The sequence below is a fragment of the Sus scrofa genome, chromosome 9 (genome assembly GCF_054392235.1).
Source record: "Sus scrofa isolate SSC_HxYL_T2T_F1_AM1 chromosome 9, Sscrofa_HxYL_maternal_Yorkshire_Landrace_v2.0, whole genome shotgun sequence".
In the NCBI taxonomy this organism is placed as follows: domain Eukaryota; kingdom Metazoa; phylum Chordata; class Mammalia; order Artiodactyla; family Suidae; genus Sus; species Sus scrofa.
The window spans coordinates 45,747,049-45,767,544 of NC_139391.1; the positions used below are offsets into that span (position 1 = coordinate 45,747,049).

Consider the following 20,496-nt stretch of genomic DNA (forward strand, 5'->3'; position numbering starts at 1 on the left):
TGTGGTGTAGCCAGCAGCTACAGCTCTGATTCGACCCCTAGGCTGGGAACCTCCATATGCTGAGGGTGCAGCCCTAAAAAGATAAAATAAAAACTGTTAAAGAATTTGAGAAGTTCCCTGGCAGCAAAGTAGGTTAAGGAACTGGTGCTATCACTGCTGTGGCTCAGGTTGCTTCTGTGGCTCAGGTTCAGTCCCTGGCCTGGGAACTTCTACATGCCATGGGTGCTGCCAAAAAACATTTTTTTTAAGAATTTGAGGGAGTTCCCGTTATGGCTCAGTGGTGAATGAACCCAACTAGTAACCATGAGGTTGCGGGTTCAATCCCTGACTTTGCTCAGTGGGTTAAAGTATCTGGTGTTGCCATGAGCTGTGGTGTAGGTGGCAGACACGGCTCAGATCTGGCATTGCTGTGGCTGTGGCGTAGGCCAGCAGCTGTAGCTCTGATTTGACCCTTAGCCTGGGAACCTCCATATGCTGAGAGTGCGGCCCTCAAAAGACAAAAGAGGAAAAAAAAAAAAAAAAGAATTTGATACTGTCGTCCTCCTGTTTTAAACCCTTCAGTCGCTTCCCATTGATCTTTAGAATAATCCTAAGAATCTTTAATAAGGATTTTAAATCCTTCCCCATCTGGCCCCTGCTGAGTTTCCTGTCCCATTTCTTACCACTCCCTCTCACTCACCCTGCTACCCGCCTTTCCAGACTTCCAGTTTCTTGAACGGGGCCTCTCTTCCTCATCTCCAGGCTCCAAACATGCTGCTTCCTCTGTTCGGAGTATTTTACTTGTCCTCCCGCCACCTGGCTCACTCCCATCCATCCATAAGGTTTCAGCTTAGATGTCACCTTCTCAGGGAGACCTTCTCTACCCCACCCCAAGCCCCAACTATATTAGGCCTCTCTGCTGTCATTCCAACAGCCCTTGTATTTACACTTTCTCAGCATCGATCTCCTGAAATAATCAGTTTAATGTCCACGTTTCCTTTCATACTCCGTAAGCCCTATCTTATCTTGTGACGGCTGTATTACTAGCCCCCAGCACATACTACAGCATAGTAGACATCAAACATTTACTAAATCATTGCATTTGGCCAAAAGGTTTTCAAAGGTCCCAGTTCTATCATCTGTGACAACTTTAGATAACCTATCTGAGCCTCAGTTTGCTCAAGTATGAAATGGGGAAGACACTAATACCTACCTCAGAGGGTTGTTTTGAGGATTAAATGAGGTCTGTTGGTAAAGCCCTTAGTTCGGTGCCAGCAGAGAGTAAGCAATTGATTGACACATGCTCAAAAACTAAGAAAGCCTTGATCTGTTTACACTCACATCAGCAGATTCTGAGACTGTCCCTCTTGACATTTGCCAACACTGAATACTGCTGCAAATATTATAGGCCAAAAAAGAATGGCATCTCATGGTTTAAGGCAACGTGTATTTTCGAGTCAATAGCTTTTGCTAATAAAATGGCTGCACCTACTGCCCCAAGTCACGTACACTGTAAAGAAAGCAGCTCTTTGGTGCTCCTCTCTCTTCCTGTCACAGGTTGTTTGGGGGTGGGGGTGTCTGAGAAGGGAGCCCCTTCTCAGGGGGTGCATCGTGCAAGGCGCAGGCAGCTAAATTGCAAGTATTTTCCACAGCACCTTCAGGTCTCGCTCGCCCAGTGGGAGGACACGGAGCTCAATTCTCCCCAGCCAACCCAGGTGGCTGCTCCTGCCCTGAACCAACGTTTCCCAGTGACGTAGAACCCTGCAGACCCAGAGGCCCCTCCACACTTCCTGTGTGGGGCTCAGAAACCCGCCTCCCCTCCCAGCCTTAGGTGCCTGCTTCGGAAAATGGTGAGTGTCCCTCTTACAAAGCCCCCTTTTTTCATCCCAGCATTGGGGTCAATGGCCCCAAGGTTCTCATCTCCAGCAGAGGTTTTGAAAAGAGTCATCTGGTTTCTTTTTCAGAAGTTATAAGCCAACTGGCCTCCGCCATCTTAAGTAGCATAGTGTCTGCAAGAAAGATGCCGTCGGGGAACCTCTGGAAAGTTCTGGGACTCTGCCTCTTATCAGGTGAGTAGGATGGAATTTAAAAAGGGTGGTGTTTTTCCAGACTGCAGAAGGTTCACAGCATGACCTGGTGCTGCCCTGCAGTACCAAGGAGCCTCATTTAGGAGAAAAAGTAAGGAAACGTGTGCCACGTTAGCATCGGGAACCGGGGCTGGAGGCTAATTTGCACCCAGGAGACCTTTCAGAGAAGAGTTGGGATGATCAGATCTTTTGAAAGCAAGGAGGACTTTGTGTCTCTGAGGACAAGCTCGTTCTGTCAGTGAACAACCCAGCCTGGAAAACTAACACAAAAGAGCTGGAAGAGTTAACCTTCACTCTTTGTTGTGAGGGTTAGACTAGATACTTATGCCTAAACTCCGCACTGGGTATACAGCAAGCGTCTGAGACAATAAAACACCTCATAATTTCCAGTCTTTTCAGCTAACCAAGAGCTTCAGTTAGTTGAGTCCTTTTTGAAACAAGGTGGAATATAAATTGATAGCTTACCAAGGGCATTTCCATATCTCAGATAAACATGATTTTTTTAAAGGTAGCCATGTATTGAGTACGAGACACCATATTTAAAAGTCTTTACATGTGTTAACTAATTTCATCCTTACCTCTGCCTTGGAAGGTAAACATGATATGTATTGTCTATTTTACAGATGAAGAAACTGATACTCAAAGGAGTTAAATACTTGTTTAAAACCACACAGTTAGTAAGCGCTAAAGCTGATCTGGGAACACAGGACGGCCTGCTGTCCTGTGCGCTTCATGACTGCAGGACGCGAGGCCAAATGCTCATGATGGTTTTGTTTCAGAGAAAATACGCTCATAGCTGGGGCTCCCATCTCGGAGCCACAGCCATGGCGTCTCTACTTCCTGCTTCATCTTGGGTTTTTCAGGCTTAAACCTGCACATGAACCACCAGGAGATCTTATTCAAGTGCAGCTTCTGCTTCAGTGGGTCTGGAATGGGACCTGTGAGTCTGCGTTTCTGATGAGCTCTCAGACTTATCAGTCTGTTACTGGTCCAAGGAACGCATTTGGAAGAAGAGCGTGACTCCTTCAAGGAGTAGCCAGACATTGGCTTGGACGCCTATAGTATAAACGCTGCTCTGCAGAGAGACAAAGAGAGAGGACATTAAAGACCCAAGCACCCGTAGAGATTTGGCATCATATGGATATGCCCAGGAGTTCCCATTTTGGCTCAGGGGGTTAAGAACACGAAGAGTATCCCTGAGGATGCGGGTTTGATCCCTGGCCTCATTCAGTGGGTTAAAGGATCAGGTGTTGCTGAGAGCTGCAGTGTAGATTGCAGATGCAGCTCGGATCCAGCATTGCTGTGGCTGTGGTATAGCCCAGCAGCTGCAGCTCCAATTCGATCCCTAGCCTGGGAACTTCCATATGCCCTAAAAAGAGCAAAAAATAAAAATAATGTGGCTATTCTGTTCTGGTGATAGGGGCACGGGCAGAGGGCAGACTTCAGAGTGGGTGTTTCACCCAGTGTAGAGACTGTTGATAAAAGAGGCGCACATAGGAATTCCCTGGTAGCTCAGCAGGTTAAGGATCCAGCATTGTCACTGCTTTAGCACAGGTTTGATCCCTGGCCCAGGAACTTCTGTGGGTACACCCAAAAAAAAAAAAAAAAAAAACGGATCCCGCGTTGCTGTGGCTCTGGTGTAGGCTGGCGGCTACAGCTCCGATTAGACCCCTAGCCTGGGAACCTCCATATGCCGAGGGAGCGGCCCAAGAAATGGCAAAGAGACAAACAAACAAAAAAACAACAACAACAACAAAAAAAAGGCATACAAAAACTTTGAGGCAATGTCAGGGAAACTAAACTAGTCATTGTAAAGAATCCAAGTTTTTGCGGGTGAGGGGACTCTGGAGGCCCCAGTGGAAATGTGATTAGGCTCATCAATGCACAGGCTCTAGTGAATGAACAATCAAAATGTCAAATATCTCTATCTCTGTCTCAAGCAGAAAACAGATGGAAAAAATCAAACCATCAGACATTCAGGAGCCAGAAATGGAACAAGCATCTCAGTCTCTGTACCTAACCAAAAGCTTGTTTTTCTTCCAAAGTCAGAGATTTTTTTTTTTCTTTTTCTTTTCTTTTTTTTTGGGGGGGGTTCTTTTTAGGGCTGCACCCATAGCATATGGAGGTTCCCAGGCTAGGGGTCAAATCAGAGCTATAGCCACCAGCCTATGCCACAGCTACAGCAACACAGAATCCAAGCTGCATCTGAGAGCTACACCACAGCTGACAGCAACACCAGATCCCTAACCCACTGAGCAAGGCCAGGGATCAAACCCACAACCTCCTGGTTCCTAGTCAGATTGGTTTCTGCTGAGCCATGACGGGAACTCTGAGATTTCTTTTCAAAATGGAGGCTTGGGAATTCCCTCATGGTCTGGTGGGTTAAAGATCCAGCCTTGTCACTGCCAGGGCTCTAGTTCCACCTGTGGCTCAGGTTCAATCCCTGGCCTGGGAACTTCCGTGTGCCACAGGCAGAGCCAAAAAAAATGGAGGCTTGGCTACAAAATTCTTTTGCAATTTCTCTAGACTCCCAAAAAGCACTCCCAATTTTTTCTTACTTCTGTTTTTCAAATATTGTGTGTTCATCTTTAATGCTAGATGCTTCCTTGCTCTGTTTCATCCCAAATTGACCAGGAACCCCTGGCTGGTACCCAGCAGTGCATGTCATTTATCCGGGGTATGGGAATGACTGATCCAGCAGTGATGAGTGATCCAGCGGTGCTTGGGAAGGACCCTAAATGCTCAGAATTGGTCACACAGGCCCACAGAACTTCTTCCGCTTGGAATTTCAGGCGCTCACAACATTTACCAACTCTTTTCTTTTCTTATTGTTTATTTTCTAGTTGGCGCTTGGGGACAAGAAGGTAAGATATGCTTTCTTTTCTTGTTGTGAAATTAGCCCTTCGTGCTTTGTATTTATGAGTAGAGCTTTCACTAGACCTCCCACCAAGCTCCCACAGAGACCAGTACAAGGGTTTCTATCATCTTCTCCTTTGCCTTTTCCTCCTAAGGCTAGAAAGTTCTAACCAGAAAGAAGGAAACAACAGAGATCATAGAAATAATGAGGAGTTCCCGTCGTGGCGTAGTGGTTAACGAATCCAACTAGGAACCATGAGGTTGCGGGTTTGGTCCCTGCCCTTGCTCAGTGGGTTAACGATCTGGCATTGCCATGAGCTGTGGTGTAGGTTGCAGACGTGGCTCGGATCCCGCGTTGCTGTGGCTCTGGCGTAGGCCAGTGGCTGCAGCTCCGATTGGGCCCCTAGCTTGGGAACCTCCATATGCCATGGGAGCGGCCCAAGAAATAGCAAAAAGACAAAAAAAAAAAAAAAAAAAAAAAAAGAAGAAGAAATAATGAGACTTAACTGTTCAAAAGAAAAAATTGAGACAATTAAATGATGGTGAAAGTGGCAACAATTGTCTCTTGTTTGCATTTGTTTTTTGGTTTTGGGTTTTGTTTTTTTGCTTTTTAGGGACAGACCCATAGCCTATGGCAGTTCCCAGGCTAGGGGTCAAACTGGAGCTATAGCTGCCAGCCTACGCCACAGCCACAGCAACACCAGATCTGAGCCTCGTCTCAGATCTGTGACCTACACCATAGCTCACAGCAACACTGGATCCTGGACCCCCTGAGTGAGGCCAGGCATCGAACCCAAATCCTCATGGATACTAAATCCTCTTCGGATTCGTCTCCACTGCACCACAATGGGAACTCCTGCATTTCATATTTGATGTGAGATTTTTGTAGAGGGTTTTGGAATTCAGTGCATGCATAGAGATGCCCTAATAAGCCTCTGGGGCAGCATTTAAGTGCACATTCAACATATGTCCAAACAGTCTGAAAGTGTGTTGTGCGTGTGTGTTCACGTGTACACATGCATATGAGTGTTCCTGGCCTGGACTTACCTTCTCAATCATAGCAGAGAGTCAGGAATGTCCCAACATTGGAAACTTTTCTATTCAATCAGCTCCTCTAAACTGAGTGAACCAATTTTGTGTTTAAAGGCAGCCATTGGGCCAGTCTCCATTCCTTTGTACCATACTGCCTAATTTGTATGGTCCTTTGGATCCTTTTTTTTTTCTCATCATGTAGAATGCATTAAAGTTATTTTTGTCTTTTTTTGTCTTTTGTCTGTTGTTGTTGTTGTTGCTATTTCTTGGGCCGCTCCCACGGCATATGGAGGTTCCCAGGCTAGGGGTTGAATCGGAGCTGTAGCCATCGGCCTACGCCAGAGCCACAGCAACGCGGTATCCGAGCCACGTCTGCAACCTACACCACAGCTCACAGCAATGCCGGATCGTTAACCCACTGAGCAAGGGCAGGGACCGAACCCGCAACCTCATGGTTCCTAGTCGGATTCGTTAACCACTGCGCCACGACGGGAACTCCTAAAGTTATATTATTGACAGATAGGATATGTTGAAAGCATTAATGTACTTCAGGAAAGCATTAATCTTCTGGATGCTATTGCTGTTTAGGCTTGGATTTCAATTATCATTTATTTTTTTGTTTTGTTTTGTCTGTTCTAGAGCTGCACCCACAGCATATGGAGGTTCCCAGGCTAGGGGTCCAATCGGAGCTGCAGCTGTTGGCCTAGGCCACAGCCACAGCAACACCAGATCCGAGCCACGTCTGCGACCTACACCACCGCTCATGGCAATGCCGGATCCTTAACCCACTAATCGAGGCCAGGGATCGAACCCACAACCTTGTGGTTCCTAGTTGGATTCGTTAACCCTTGAGCCATGACGGGAACTCCAATTATCATTTAATTTATGCCCAGTATAGATCTTTTTTTTCCAGCTTTATTGAGATATGGTTAACAATAAACTGTATTTATAGTATAAGTTCAAGGTATATAATGTAATGATTTGGGGTTAATAGATACAAACTATTGCCTTTGGAATGGATTAGCAATGAGATCCTGCTGTGTAGCACAGGAAATTATGTCTAGTCACTTATGATGGAGCACGATGATGTGAGAAAAAAGAATGTGTACATGTACGTATATTTTATTCAAATTGATTGCCTAGAACCCTTTTTTATAAATAATTAGCCATCAGTTTTTTTAATGTTGGGTGTAGGATTTTAAACAGCTTTTCATGTACAGCCATGAAGAGTTCCCATATCCCTTGTTTTCTAAAGGAGGAGGGAAGAGTTCTAACCCAGGTAGCGGGGGCCTGATCTTAGCATCTGATAGGAGTACGGCTAATAGTTTCTTATCATTTCCTTTTCAGACATTGAAAGACCAGGTAAGAAGATTTTTCACTCTCTTTGACTTCCTTTCAGACAGGGAACAAAATGGTCATAGGGGACAATCGCAGTAATAAATACAAAAACTAGATCTATTAGAGGGAAAATACAGTTATCTTTCAATAGGATCTGTATGCAATATACCTATTTTGTTGTTAACTGTCATGTCTGATTATAGCTGAGTGTGATAAGTATCCCTGAGCATCCATTCAGCAAAGGATACACACATGGGTGTGGGTTGGAAGCACCACAAGTTTTGTGTAAATCATGAGTCACTGAAGGCAGAGATGGCATTTTATTTACCTGGCCTAGTGCCTGGCACATAGTAGGTGCTCAATGAATATCTATTAAATGAGGAGTTCCCGTCATGGCGCAGTGGTTAACGAATCCGACTAGGAACCATGAGGTTGCGGGTTTGGTCCCTGCCCTTGCTCAGTGGGTTAATGATCCGGCGTTGCCATGAGCTGCGGTGTAGGCTGCAGACGCGGCTCGGATCCCACGTTGCTATAGCTCTGGCATAAGCCGATGGCTACAGCTCCGATTGGACCCCTAGCCTGGGAACCTCCATATGCCGCAGGAGCGGCCCAAGAAATAACAAAAAGATTAAAAAAAAAAAAAAAAACTATTGAATGAATAAATGATCATAGGCATGATTGCATCACTAGTTCCCTTTCCTCAAGACATTGATGGTCATATCTGTGAGACAAATAATTGATAATATAGTATGTTGCCTGCTATGATAGGTGTAGATACAGAGAAAAATAAAATATAAAGTGAGGAGTATTCAACTCTACAGAGGATAGATGGAGAAGGCTCCCCAGAGAAGGTGAGTCTTTTTTTTTTTTCTTTTCCTTTTTTTTTTTTTTTTTTTTTTTTGTTGTTGTTGTTGTTTTTTATAGGGCCGCACATGCAGCATATGGAGGTTCCCAGGCTGGGGGTCGAATGGGAGCTATATCTGCTGGCCTATGACACAATAGCATGGCCAGATCCATGCCGAGTCTGCGACCTACATCACAGCCACAGCAACGCCAGATCCTTAACCCACTGAGCGAGGCCAGGGATCAAACCCGCAACTTCACGGTTCCTAGTCGGATTCATTTCTGCTGTGCCATGATGGGAACTCCGAGAAGGTGATTCTCGAGCTCAGTTTTATAGGGTGAGTTTATGGAATTCCCGTGTGGCTCAGTGGGCTAAGTATATGGTGTTGTCACTGCTGTGGCTTCAGTCACTGCCATGGCACAGGTTCAATCTCTGGTCCAGGAACTTCCATAGAGTGTGGGCACAGACAAAAAAAATAAAGAACAACAATAAAGGATGAGCTTATATTTTAGGTGAGAATATCTTAACAGAGGAGAATCCTTGTAGTGTGAGGTTAAGAGTCCAACTCTGAAGCTAGACAGTCATATTTGAATCTTGGCTCTACTTCTTACTTGTTGAGCATCTTTGAATAATTTACTTCACTCCTCTGTGCTATGGCATCACCACACGTGAAATAGAAATAACTGGAGTTCCCGTCATGGCTCAGCGGTAACAAACCAGACTAGGATCCATGAGGATACAGGCCTCGCTCAGTGGGTTAAGGATCCAGCATTGCCGTGAGCTGTGGTGTAAGTCACAGACATGGCTCGGATCTTGCGTTGCAGTGGCTGTGGTGTAGGCCGGCAGCTGTAGTTCCAATTTGACCCCTAACCTGGGAACCTCCATGTGACAAGAGCACAGCCCTAAATAGCAAAATTTTAAAAAAGAAGAAGAAAAGAAATAATAATGATACCTAGCTTATAAAGTTGTTATGAGGACTGAACGACTAATTCACTTAGAACATTATCTGGCATACAGATAATGAAAGCAGTAGGTAATTTTAGCTATCATGAAATGGGAATTATGCAGACTAGATAATAAGTATTAAAGTTTATTGAGCATTAAAGTTTATTAAGTATTAAAGTTTATTTACTTTATGTTCTAGACATTGCCCTTAATATTTTACCTGAGTTTCCTCTTCTAATTGTCTTAACATCTCTAATCTACAGATAAAAAAGCCAAGGCGTAGAAAATAGTCCATTTGCAGGGATAAATATAAATTCAGATTTAGCTGATGCTGAAGCTCATTATTTAACCATTATGGATGTGTATAAAATTTTTATGAGCATATGCCCTATTTCTAAGCATAGACATCTATCCCCTGCATGAGAATGTGTTGGTCTGGTCTGAGCTCTACTACTGAATTTGTGCCAATCAGAAATGTGAGTGATTTCCTTTACTTTTTTTTTTTTTTTTTTTTTTGGCTGTGCCTGCAGCATGTGGAAATTCCTGGGCCAGGGAGTGAACCTGAGCCACAGCAGTGACCAAAGATGCGGCAGTGACAATGCCAAATCCTTAAACCACTGCCGCAAGGGAACTCCTCCTTTACAATTTTTTTTTCAAATACACAAAGTAGAGTGGAACATCTATTTACTTCCAAATTATTTAATTTATAATTTCTAGTTAAACATTTCTAAGACATAGCAGTGGTGAAAATTATTTTTAAGTCAAAATATCATAGACTATCTATCGTCATTATACTCAATCCCAATTATTATTAGCAGGCAGATAAACCTGGAGAATGACTTGTTTACATGCTGTATGATCTCAACAGAAGGGCTGCCTGAGCAGCTGGATCAGAACTCTGTTCTGCTCTGGCAGGACCCGCAGAAAGAAAGAAAGAAAGAAATTAACATTTTTCTTGAGCATCTGCTATGTGCCATCCATTTTCACCTTCATAGCCATTTAATTCTCACAAATATCCTATGAAGTGGGTGTTTTATTGCCATTTCCCAGGTGAAGAAACTGAAGCTCAGAGAAGTTAAATGATTTTCCCTTGGTCACACAGCCTGAAGCAGATCTGGGATTCAAATACAGGGCTTCTGACTAAGTCCAGTGCTCTGTCCCCAGTAGCACACTGTAGCAAAACACCCCCAAGAAAGAAGGCTGTCTCTGCGTAGCACTCTCTTCTCTTCCAGCTGTCATATCCAGGCCTGAGCACAGCCAGTGCCTCCTAGTGTCCCAGCCACAGGTCTTAGAGGAAGCAAGGATGTAGCCCAGCCCCATTTCCCAAGGCAAAATCGCCTGCTGTGGGGAATCTGGCTGGATCCCTGAATTATACTAGTGGAGCTCAGTTGTCCACACCAACAGTTCTAAAAAAAATAATTATGAGTTAATTATACTCCAGTAAGATTTAAAATAAAGCCACATTTTACTGGAAGAACCATTTCTTTAAAATATATATAGCAATAGAGTTCCCTTGTGGCTCAGCTGATTAAGGAGCCAAATGTCGCTGCTGTGGCTCTGGTTTCTACAGTGGTATGGGTTTGATCCCTGGCCTAGGAACTTTCCTATGCTTAGGTCATGGCCAAAAAAAAAATGAATATAGTGCTTTACATAATTTATGGGCAATAGCAGAGAAGTACTATGGAATAAGACCAAAGATATTTGATCTCTATTACGAGGATTTCTGTTAGTTATAAGAAAGAACTTGTGGGAGCTCCCATGGTGGCACAGTGGAAATGAATCTGACTAGGAACCATGAGGTTGTGGGTTCAATCCCTGGCCTCGCTCAATGGGTTAAGGATCCGGCATTGCCATGAGCTGTGGTGTAGGTTGCAGATGCGGCTCAGATCCTGAGTTGCTGTGGCTGTGGTGTAGGTCACAGCTGTAGCTCCGATTGGACCCCTAGCTTGGAACCTCTATATACCGTGGGTGCAGCCCTAAAAAGCAAAATGAAAGAAGGAAAGAAAGAAAGGAAAGAAGAAAGAAAGAAAGAAAGGGAGAGAGGGAAAGAAAGAAAGAAAGAAAGAAAGAAAGAAAGAAAGAAAGAAAGAAAGAAAGAAAGAAAGAAAGAAAGAAAGAAAGAAAGAAAGAAAGAAAGAAGGAAAGAAAGAAAGAAAGGAAGGGAGAGAGGGAAAGAAAGAAAGGGAGAGAGAGAGAGAAAGGAAGGAAGGAAGGAAAGAAGGAAGGGAGGGAGGGAGGAAGGGAGGAAGAGGGAAAGAAAGAAACATGCGAATAATGAAAAACAGGTAAGGCCAGAGTTCCTGTCGTGGTGCAGTGGTTACCAAATCCGACTAGGAACCATGAGGTTTCAGATTCGATTCCTGGCCTTACTCAGTGGGTTAAGGATCCGGCGTTGCCGTGAGCTGTGGTGTAGGTTGCAGACGCAGCTCAGATCCCGAGTTGCTGTGGCTGTGGCGTAGGCCGGTGTCTACAGCTCTGATTCGACCCCTAGCCTGGGAACCTCCATATGCCACGGGAGCAGCCCAAGAAATGGCAAAAAAGACAAAAAGAAAAAAGAAAAACAGGTAAGGCCAAGAATCAGTGATTCAAAAATGTGAAGGTCATTATTTCTGAGAAGACCCCTTTCACAGCTATCTGGAACATGGTTCTTGCTAATGTAAGCAAATAAGCTTGAAGCCTTCTAGAATTTTTCAGCTTCAGGATTTTACAGCTTTCTGAGCTTTAGGGGATCTAGGTCTATAAGCACATGCTGGTATAGTCTCAGTTTGATGTGTCAGACTTGTACCTACAAGTAAATCTCATAGGCCAAGTTCATACCTCACCTTAAAGGCTTCAGGCCCCCTGAAGATGGATCCTCTTTGGGAATGCTCAGAGATAGTGTCTAGACCCACTTGGCAATTGTTACCTACAATTTAAATTTAAATGAAGGTTGTTTTCTTACCAATGTTTCCTGTTTTTTTTTCATTGTCAGATGAAGATACACAGAAAAGTAAGTTTCTCAGTCTTTTATGTCTGCCCCATCTGATGATGCAGGTCAGTGGTTGAGAAGAAGGAATGGATGGAGGGAGATTAACCTCAAGAACTGAGGTCCTCCCAACATCACCTTTCCATTGCCCTTTTGGAAACATTCCAAGTAGGGACTCGTGGAGTTCCCATCATGGCTCAGCATGCGCTTAGTCAGTTCTCATCCTGACTAATATCCATGAGGACGAGGGTTCGATCCCTGGCTTTGCTCAGTGGGTTAAGGATCCAGCATTGCCGTGAACTTCGGTGTTGGTTGCAGACGTGGCTTGGCTCTGGTGTTGCTGTGGCTGTGGTGTAGGCTGGCTGCTGTGGCTCCAACTGCAGGGACAGCATGTGGATCCCCTTGTCTGGGAACTTCTATATGCCATACCTATGCCCCTTAAAAAAGTGGGGGGGACTAGTGTAGTTTTTCTTCCAAGTCCCCCACATCCAAGCCTAAACTCTGAAGTCACCTTCAAAAGATCCTCTAGGGCCTTCTCCTATCTCCTCTTTCATACCCTCTAGCCTTTTTTTAACAAGAAAATCTAAGATCTAGAACGACAGACGACTCTGCATTTGGGTGATTCTTTTTGCTACTAATTTGCTTTAAATCTTACTGGTTTCTCTCTTTAATTTCCCTTCTCTTTGCTCCCATCCCCCAGCATTTAAAGTCTCCATCTCTGGAGACAAAGTAGAGCTGACATGCCCTGAAGATCCTGAATCTGAAAAAATGACTTGGAAACGAAATGATATGCAAATATATGAGTCTTATGACAACTACATGTTGTTAGAGAGTTTTTCAGAAGTGGAGAACAGTGGTTATTATACCTGCACAGTTGGAGAGAAGACGAGCCATAGGCTCTACCTGAAAGCCAGAGGTAATATAGGTCTTCAGAGCATGCACTAATAAACTCTTTAGGGGGGACCATTTCAAAAGGGCATTCTCAATATTCCCCCTAACCCTGGCATATTTATGCTTCTCCTACACTCAATCCCAGGATGTCTAAGGCTACACAGTGTCAGTGTTTTCTAAAATACAAATTAGGTGTTCCCTTGTGGTGCAGCCAGTTAAGGATCCAGCCTTGTCACTGCAGCAGCTCAGGTAGCTGCTGTGGCAAGGGTTTGATCCCTGGCCAGGGAACTTCCACATCCCATGAGTGCGGCCAAAAAGGAAAAAAAGAAAAACAAAACAAACAAACAAACAAAAAAACAGATTAAACAGCAATATGGGGGCATCCGGGTAAACTTAGCACTAGATCTAAAACAACTTCCCAAGAGACAGGATTGGGTCATGTGCATTACATCTCATCCAGAATTATGGCGCATCAATATGAGTTTATCTGGTGCTTTATCCAGAGGTGAATTCTTCAGAAGAATTTGCAAAAAGGACTCAAATCCACTATATTAATATCTCATAAAGGACTCAAATCCACTATATTAATATCTCATAAACTAAGGCACGATAACAAATAGTAATGATAGCTAACATTCATTGAGTGCTTGTTAAGTTTCAGGCACTATACCCAACACTTGCCTGGGCTTTTTTTTTTTTTTTTCCTTCATACAATCCTCTCGACAACCACATGAGTTAAGTGCTATTTTATTCCCATCTTATAGATAAGGCTTTGGGAGTTGAGCATACATTTCACAGTCCTCAGAGCCAGTGAATATTGGAGCTGGGACTGGAACCCAGGACTGTCTGACTCCAAAGTCTCTACTGCAAACACCACACTTGGCTTGTTATAAACAGATTGATGGGAAAGAGTGGTGGTGGTGGTGGTGGTGGTCAGGGGGTGACTGGCCATGGCAGACATGCGATGTGAGTATTGAAGGAAGTTATCGCCTTCATGTGTTCCTTCCTCACTTCCAGTGTCTTGTATCTTCCTTTCTGGTGATTTTTCTCCTTCTCTCCGTACCCCCTGCCCCCACAGTGTGTGAGAACTGCGTGGAGGTGGATCTGATGGCAGTGGTCACAATCATTGTAGTTGACATCTGCATCACTCTGGGTTTGCTGATGGTGGTGTATTACTACAGCAAGAGTAGAAAGGCCAAGGCCATGCCTGTGACGAGAGGAGCGGGTGCTGGAGGCAGGCCCAGGGGTAAGACTATGGAGGAGATTCCAGCCTGGGGGGGGGGATGTCCAGCCCGGGCCAGGATGGGCAGCAAGTCCAAGCCAGGTCAAGATAGCATCTATAGAACATTCAACAGTGTGGCCCCATCTCAGACCACTCCCATCCTTTCCACCCTAGAAAAGTGCCAAAAAAGGAGTTCGCATTGTGGCTCAGCATAAACAAATCTGACCAGTATCCATCAGGACACAGGGTCGATCCCTGGCCTCACTCAGTGGGTTAAGGATCTGGCGTTGCCATGAGCTGTGGTGTAGATCGCAGACGTGGCTCAGATCTGGCGTTGCTGTGGCTCTGGCGTAGGCCAGGGACTACAGCTCCAATTCAACCTCTAGCCTGGGAACCTCCATATGCCACAGGTGCAGCCCTAAAAAGACAAAAAGAAAAAGAAGAGTGCAAAAAAGTTTATTACCAGGATGGGCTTCCTCAAAGGCCTGTCAGTGTCCTGGAGTAATCAGACTCCACCCCCCAGTCTCCAGGGAGAGAGACTTTAGGACCCTTTCCTCGCAGGGTAAGGAAGCAATGGAAGAAACTTGAGTTGGGTTCACAAAATGATAAGAACAGTAATGGGGTCATTAGACGGGATGAAAGAAAGCAAAGAGAAAGAGCAGCTAAAACGGAAAAGGGGAAAAGCCATGAGGAGCTTGCCATCGCTTATCTGGGTCTCATTCTTACAAGATTGGTGTTTCCTCATGGCAGTGAATCCTCTCCTCTTCCCTCCTCTGCAGGACAAAACAGGGAGAGGCCACCACCTGTCCCCAATCCAGACTATGAGGTAACAGGGATGGGGGGGAGGGGACTCTCTAGGGGAGAAAAGGGCAGTGTCCATCTGGCCTCCCAGACACTTCAAAGCCCTTCCCTCGGGGCCTCAGGGCAACCCACACATGCCTGCCTCTGCCTCCATCATGGCAGAAGGAGCTCATCTCAAAGGCTGGAGGGCTTCCACCACCACAGACCAGTAGGGGTGGGGACACCAATCCTCTTTCTCTGGCTTACTCATCAGCTGCGAGACAGCCCGGGGAATCCCATACACGCAAACTCTTAACACAACCAACTCACAACTGATGTTCCACCAGCATGCACCTACCAGTTGTTGAAATATAAAATAGTTTACTGGTAGGTAGCCCCAAGCTCCCCCCTTCCCCAGCACACACGCTGCCAGACAACACAAGGTCTTCCCCACTGGACTGACTCTTGGCAAAGAGTTACTGCCCGGCATAGCAGAGATCCACCAGGACTCTTCCGATTGGTTGGTGTGTGTGCACCACCAATTGTTAAAATATTTTCAATATGACACCTGGACAAAATCAGCGAATATTTATGGAGCACCAGCCGAGCATGTGGTATTCACTTTCCGCACAAGTGACTTTGACTCTGACAAAAGCCCTGAGAGGTGGGTCTTCAGTTTCCCATTTTTTTGAGCTGGGAAAGCTGAGGCTCACAGGAGGCAACCAGGTTAAATCCCCTAGCAGTCAAGTCTTCCTCCTGACCCTTAGTCCCCAGTTCTTTCCATTCACTAAAGCTAGATCTTAAGGAATGACTTCTTCCTACCCTGCTGACCACCCCCTCTCTATTTCACCCCCAGCCCATCCGGAAAGGCCAGCGGGACCTGTATGCTGGCCTGAATCAGAGAGGCAGGTGACAGCTTCCTGAAGACACTGGCTCCTCTCCAGGCCTGCTATCCCTGCTCCCTGGGCAAATCTTGGACCCCCCTGGAGAATGTCCTCTGCCTTGTGGGGAACTCATACCCTAGAGCTTTGTCCTCCACCACCTCTTTCCTGCCTTCTCTGTTGGCACCCAGCCCAAGGATATTGCTGCCTCATTATCTTTTGAAACATCATCGCATGGCTACTCACCCCTCACACCTGCCCTGCCTCTTGTCAGGATATTTATTTCTGTTCTTCACACACCTCTTAGTTCCTCCCTTTGGTTCCCTCCTTTTCCTGTGTAAAAGTTGTCCCATCCCTGACTATTCCATCAACATTTCTGTTTCTAGCTCTCTCTTTGGCGACCCTCAGTGGTAAGGGACTGGGTAAATGCTGGCAGAGGTCCTGCCCTGCTCACCAACCCTGGCCCAGAGCTAGCCCTGTGCTCCCTCCCTCCCTCCCTCCACCCCTGGCCCCTGGACATTTGCATCTCCATAAATGTGCTAGGCTCCTTGTCAGCTGAGAGAGAAAAGAAATAAAGTGTATTTGGCTGAAAGAGTCGTTGTTCCTTTTTTCTGGGAGGCCCTCGGAGGCTGCCCCTTTCCTGAGACCACGCAGGTTCTCCCTGCTTTGACTCTATTCCCAGCTATGACCCCAAATGAAAGTACTAGTCGTTTTCACGGCTGAAGCCGGCATTATCCAAAACTCTCTTTGGAGAGGGCATCCGGGAATAAGTCAGAGGGTGGGGGAAGAAGGGAGGAAAGACGGAAAAGAAAGACAGAAGGAAGAAAGAAGGAAAAGAGAGAAAGAAGGAAGGGAGAGAGAGAGAAGGAAGAAGGAAGGAAGGAGGGAAGGAAGGAAGGAAGGAAATAATCTTTTGACTAACGTCTTCTGGAGAAAAACATCGCGGCATTAAGGGTGTGGAGTGTTGCCTGATGGGTCCCTGATGGAGCAGTCAGTTCAGAAAATGGGGGAGACAGAAACAGAGGCTTTAAAGGCCAGGTGAAGGCAGTTGAACAGAAGGGGTGACGAGGCGGGCGGCGTGGGGGCGGGAAGGGAACACATTTTCGCGCTGCTTCAGCAGATCCCTGGACGGGGAGGTCGCGGGAGGAGGTGCCGCGGAGCAGACACCACGCCCTGCTCTGCGACGGGCAGCAGCTCGGCCCCCAGAAGCGGTCTGCGGTTTAGCGGCGGGATGTGGGCTGCGCTGGGAGTGAGGATGAGGGGCGCGACAGCAGCAGAGGCTGGTGTGGGAGGGCTCCTTTCTCAGCCTCCCAGGGCTCACGCTCAGCTTGCAGTGAGCAGACGCCAGAGCCTTGGGGATCTTTCAGCCCAGCTCCAACCACCGGGCTTTCGTCCCTCCCTCTCTGCACTCAGAAACCCCCCTGCTGACCACAGGCCTGTTTAAGAGTGTGACCATGACTCAGGAAGCCCTTTATGGTTAGCGGCCGCACACACACTGTACATATGCAGTTTTGGTCTGCGGCTACCGTTTCTATTTGTTGGTCCCCATTCAAGCTGCTTCTTTCCAAGTACTCAACACTAACGCTCAAAAAGAATTTCCATGACAGTGACCATCACTAGCTGCTAATCAGCAGGCTGGCCCAAGGGCGGCAGTTCTGTCCCAGGTATATTTGATGGTGCTCAGGCAAGGGAGGTGTGGCTCAATGTAAGGAAAGTGATACAGGCTAACATTTAGGAAGTATTTACTCTGCTTTAGAAATTGTGCTTCGCACTTTACAAGTGTTATCTCATCTCATCCTATGACAACTGACAAGGTTGGTGTTGTCCTTTTTTTACAGATGAGGATATGGGGCTTCAGAGTGGTTAAGTCATTCCCCCAAATTGTGTGTTAGGGAGGGACAGAGTTGGAATTAGCAGCCAGGGTTGTCCCCCTCCAAAGCTCTGAACAGCTTCCCAGTTCCGACTGTGGTCATTAAAAAATGCCCTCCGTTTTCCTGACTTAAAAACTCTGTACTTAATTGCTTAGGTATTCCTTCCATGAATGCTTTTCTAATCATTCACAGGACAGTGCTAAGTACTAAGAGGATACAAAGTATTCGAAAAGGATACTAAGTACTGTGCTAAGTACTAAGAGGATACAAACAGTTCCTGTCTTCAAGAAGCTTACAATTCTATGAGTGACCAAGTATACAGAAAGTTAAACAGCCACAGAACAAGTGTGATTAAGCATAGGAGTGCTACAGGCAGTGATGTCAGGGTTCCCTGGAGGAACTGGGCCAGCTGAGGTGACTGGGGTAAGCTCCACGGAGAAGGAGAGGCTTGATCTGGGCCTTGAGGGGGAGGATGGATAGAATTTGAAAACAAAGAAGAAGGCACTCCACTCACTGCAGTTAGAATACATAACCAAGATAGCCCTTTAGCTGTTAAATAAATTGAATTTAGAGTTCAAAACCTTTCCACAAAGAAAACTGCACACCAAGATGGCTTCCTTGGTGAAATCTACCAAACATTGAAAGAAGAAATAATAGCAGTTCTATGGAAATCCTTTCAGAAATCGAAGAGAATGCTTCCAACTCATTCTATGGACACCAGACTTATCCTGTGGAATGGTTTGTTTTATATGTCAGCTTGGCTGAGCCACAGCTATTTGGTCAAACACATCTGGTTAGTGCTGTGAGGGAATTTTTTTTACTTGAGATTAGTATTTAAATTAATAGACTCTGAATAAGCAGATTTACTCTCCACAGTGTGGGTGAACCCCATGCAATCTGTGAAAGCCTTAAGGAAAAAGAGAATGAGGTCCTCTGAGGAAGAGGGACTTTTCTCTCTGTCTCTAGACTGCCTTTGGGCTTAACCTGCAACATCAGCTCTTCCTTGGGTCTCCAGCCTGCCAGGCAACCTTGCAAATCTTAAACTTGCCACCCTTCACAATTACATGAGCCAGTTCCTCAAAATAAATCTCCCTCTTGGGGTTCCCATTGTGGCACAGTGGGTTAAGAACCTGACATAGTATCCATGAGGATGCAGGTTCAGTCCCTGGCCTCACTCAGTGGGTTAAGGATCGGTGTTGCTGCAGGCTCCAGTGTAGTTTGCACTTGCAGCTTGGATTCTGTTTTGCCATGGCTGTGGTGTCGGCCTGAAGCTGCCACTCCAGTTTGACCCCTGGCCCAGGAACTTCCATATGGTGCAGGTAAAATAAATCTCTCTCCCTATGTGTGTATGTGTATACATCCATTCACTCTGTGTGTGTGTGTGTGTGTGTATGTGTGTATACATACACATCTTATTGGTTCTTTTGCTCTGGACACCCCTGAGTAATACACCCTAATGTCAAAACCAGATAAAGAAAAGAAAACTGCAGACTGATATCCCTTACTAATAGTTGCAAATGGTCTTCACAAAATTTTAGCAAATTTAATCTACTAATATAGAAAAAGAATCATACATGGAGTTCCCGTCGTGGCGCAGCAGAAATGAATCTGACGAGGAACCATGAGGTTGCAGGTTCAATCCCTGGCCTCACTCAGTGGGTTAAGGATCCGGCGTTGCTGTGAGCTGTGGTGTAGGTCACAGATGTGAATCTGGCATTGCTGTGGCTGTGGTGTAGGCTGGCAGCTGTAGCTCTGATTAGACCCCTAGCCTGGGAACCTCCATGTGCTGTGGGTGTGGCCCTAAAAAGACAAAAGACAAAAAAAAAAAAAAAGACACATACATAATGACCAAGTACAGTTTATTTTGGTTTATTTTGTTTTAATAGTTCATGCCACCAACGTAATTTACCATATTAACAGACAAAAAAATGTAAAATGATATAATCATCTCAATGGGTGCAGAAGAAGCACTTGACAATCCTCAACAACTATTTTTGCAAAAACTTCTCAGAAAACTAAAAAGAGAAGGGAACAACCTCAACCTGTGAGAGGGCATCTAAGAAAAACCTACAGCCAACATCACAATGATGAAAAACAATGCTTTCCCCCTAAGATCACAAATAAGGCAAGGATATCCTCTCTCCACTTCTACTCAACATTGTCCTGGAGGTTCTAAATGTGCAATGAACCGTGAAACACTTCCAGACTGGAAATGGAAAAGTTGGAAATTTAAAAACTGCCTTTATTCACAAATAACATGATCATCTACATAGAATATCTGAAGAAGAGTTCCGGTCGTGGCTCAGCAGAAACAAATCTGACTAGCATCCATGAGGATTCAGGTTCGATCCCTGGCCTAGCTCAGTGGGTTAAGGATCCGCCATTGCCATGAGCTGTGGTGTAGGTCACAGACACAGCTTGAATCCCATGTTGCTGTGGCTGTGGTATAGGCCAACAGCTTCAGCTCCGATTTGACCCCTAGCCTGGGAACCTCCACATGTCACAGGTGCAGCCCAAAAAAATAATAATAAAAAATAAATTTTTAATAAAAAATAGAATATTTTTTATTTTTTGTAGAGATTTTATTTTTTATAGAGATTTACCAAAAAAAAAAAAACCCTACAAGAATCAATAAATGAGTTTAGGAAGTTTTCAAGGTAGAAGATCAATTTACAAAGTTAATTGTATTTCCTCACACTTTCAATGAACAATTGGAAATTGAGATTTTTAAAATAGCATATACAATATTATCAAAAGATATGGTAAGACACTTAGGGATGATTCTGGCAAAAGATATGTTCATGG

At 45.3% G+C, this 20,496-nt stretch overlaps 2 protein-coding genes across 4 annotated transcripts in view; both read left to right on the plus strand.

The window, feature by feature from the left end:
- The window catches only part of IL10RA (interleukin 10 receptor subunit alpha), a 926,736-nt gene that overhangs the window by 308,809 nt on the left and 597,431 nt on the right, over positions 1-20,496 (plus strand). The gene's annotated exons all lie outside the window — the stretch shown is intronic.
- Positions 1,783-16,412, plus strand: CD3E (CD3 epsilon subunit of T-cell receptor complex). Of its 3 annotated transcripts, NM_214227.1 has the most exon segments (9): positions 1,805-1,829; positions 1,944-2,048; positions 4,910-4,930; positions 7,302-7,316; positions 12,053-12,070; positions 12,747-12,962; positions 14,016-14,183; positions 14,939-14,985; positions 15,796-16,412. In NM_214227.1, coding segments are annotated over 8 exon segments (591 nt in total). In that variant the 5' UTR covers positions 1,805-1,829; positions 1,944-1,999; the 3' UTR covers positions 15,853-16,412.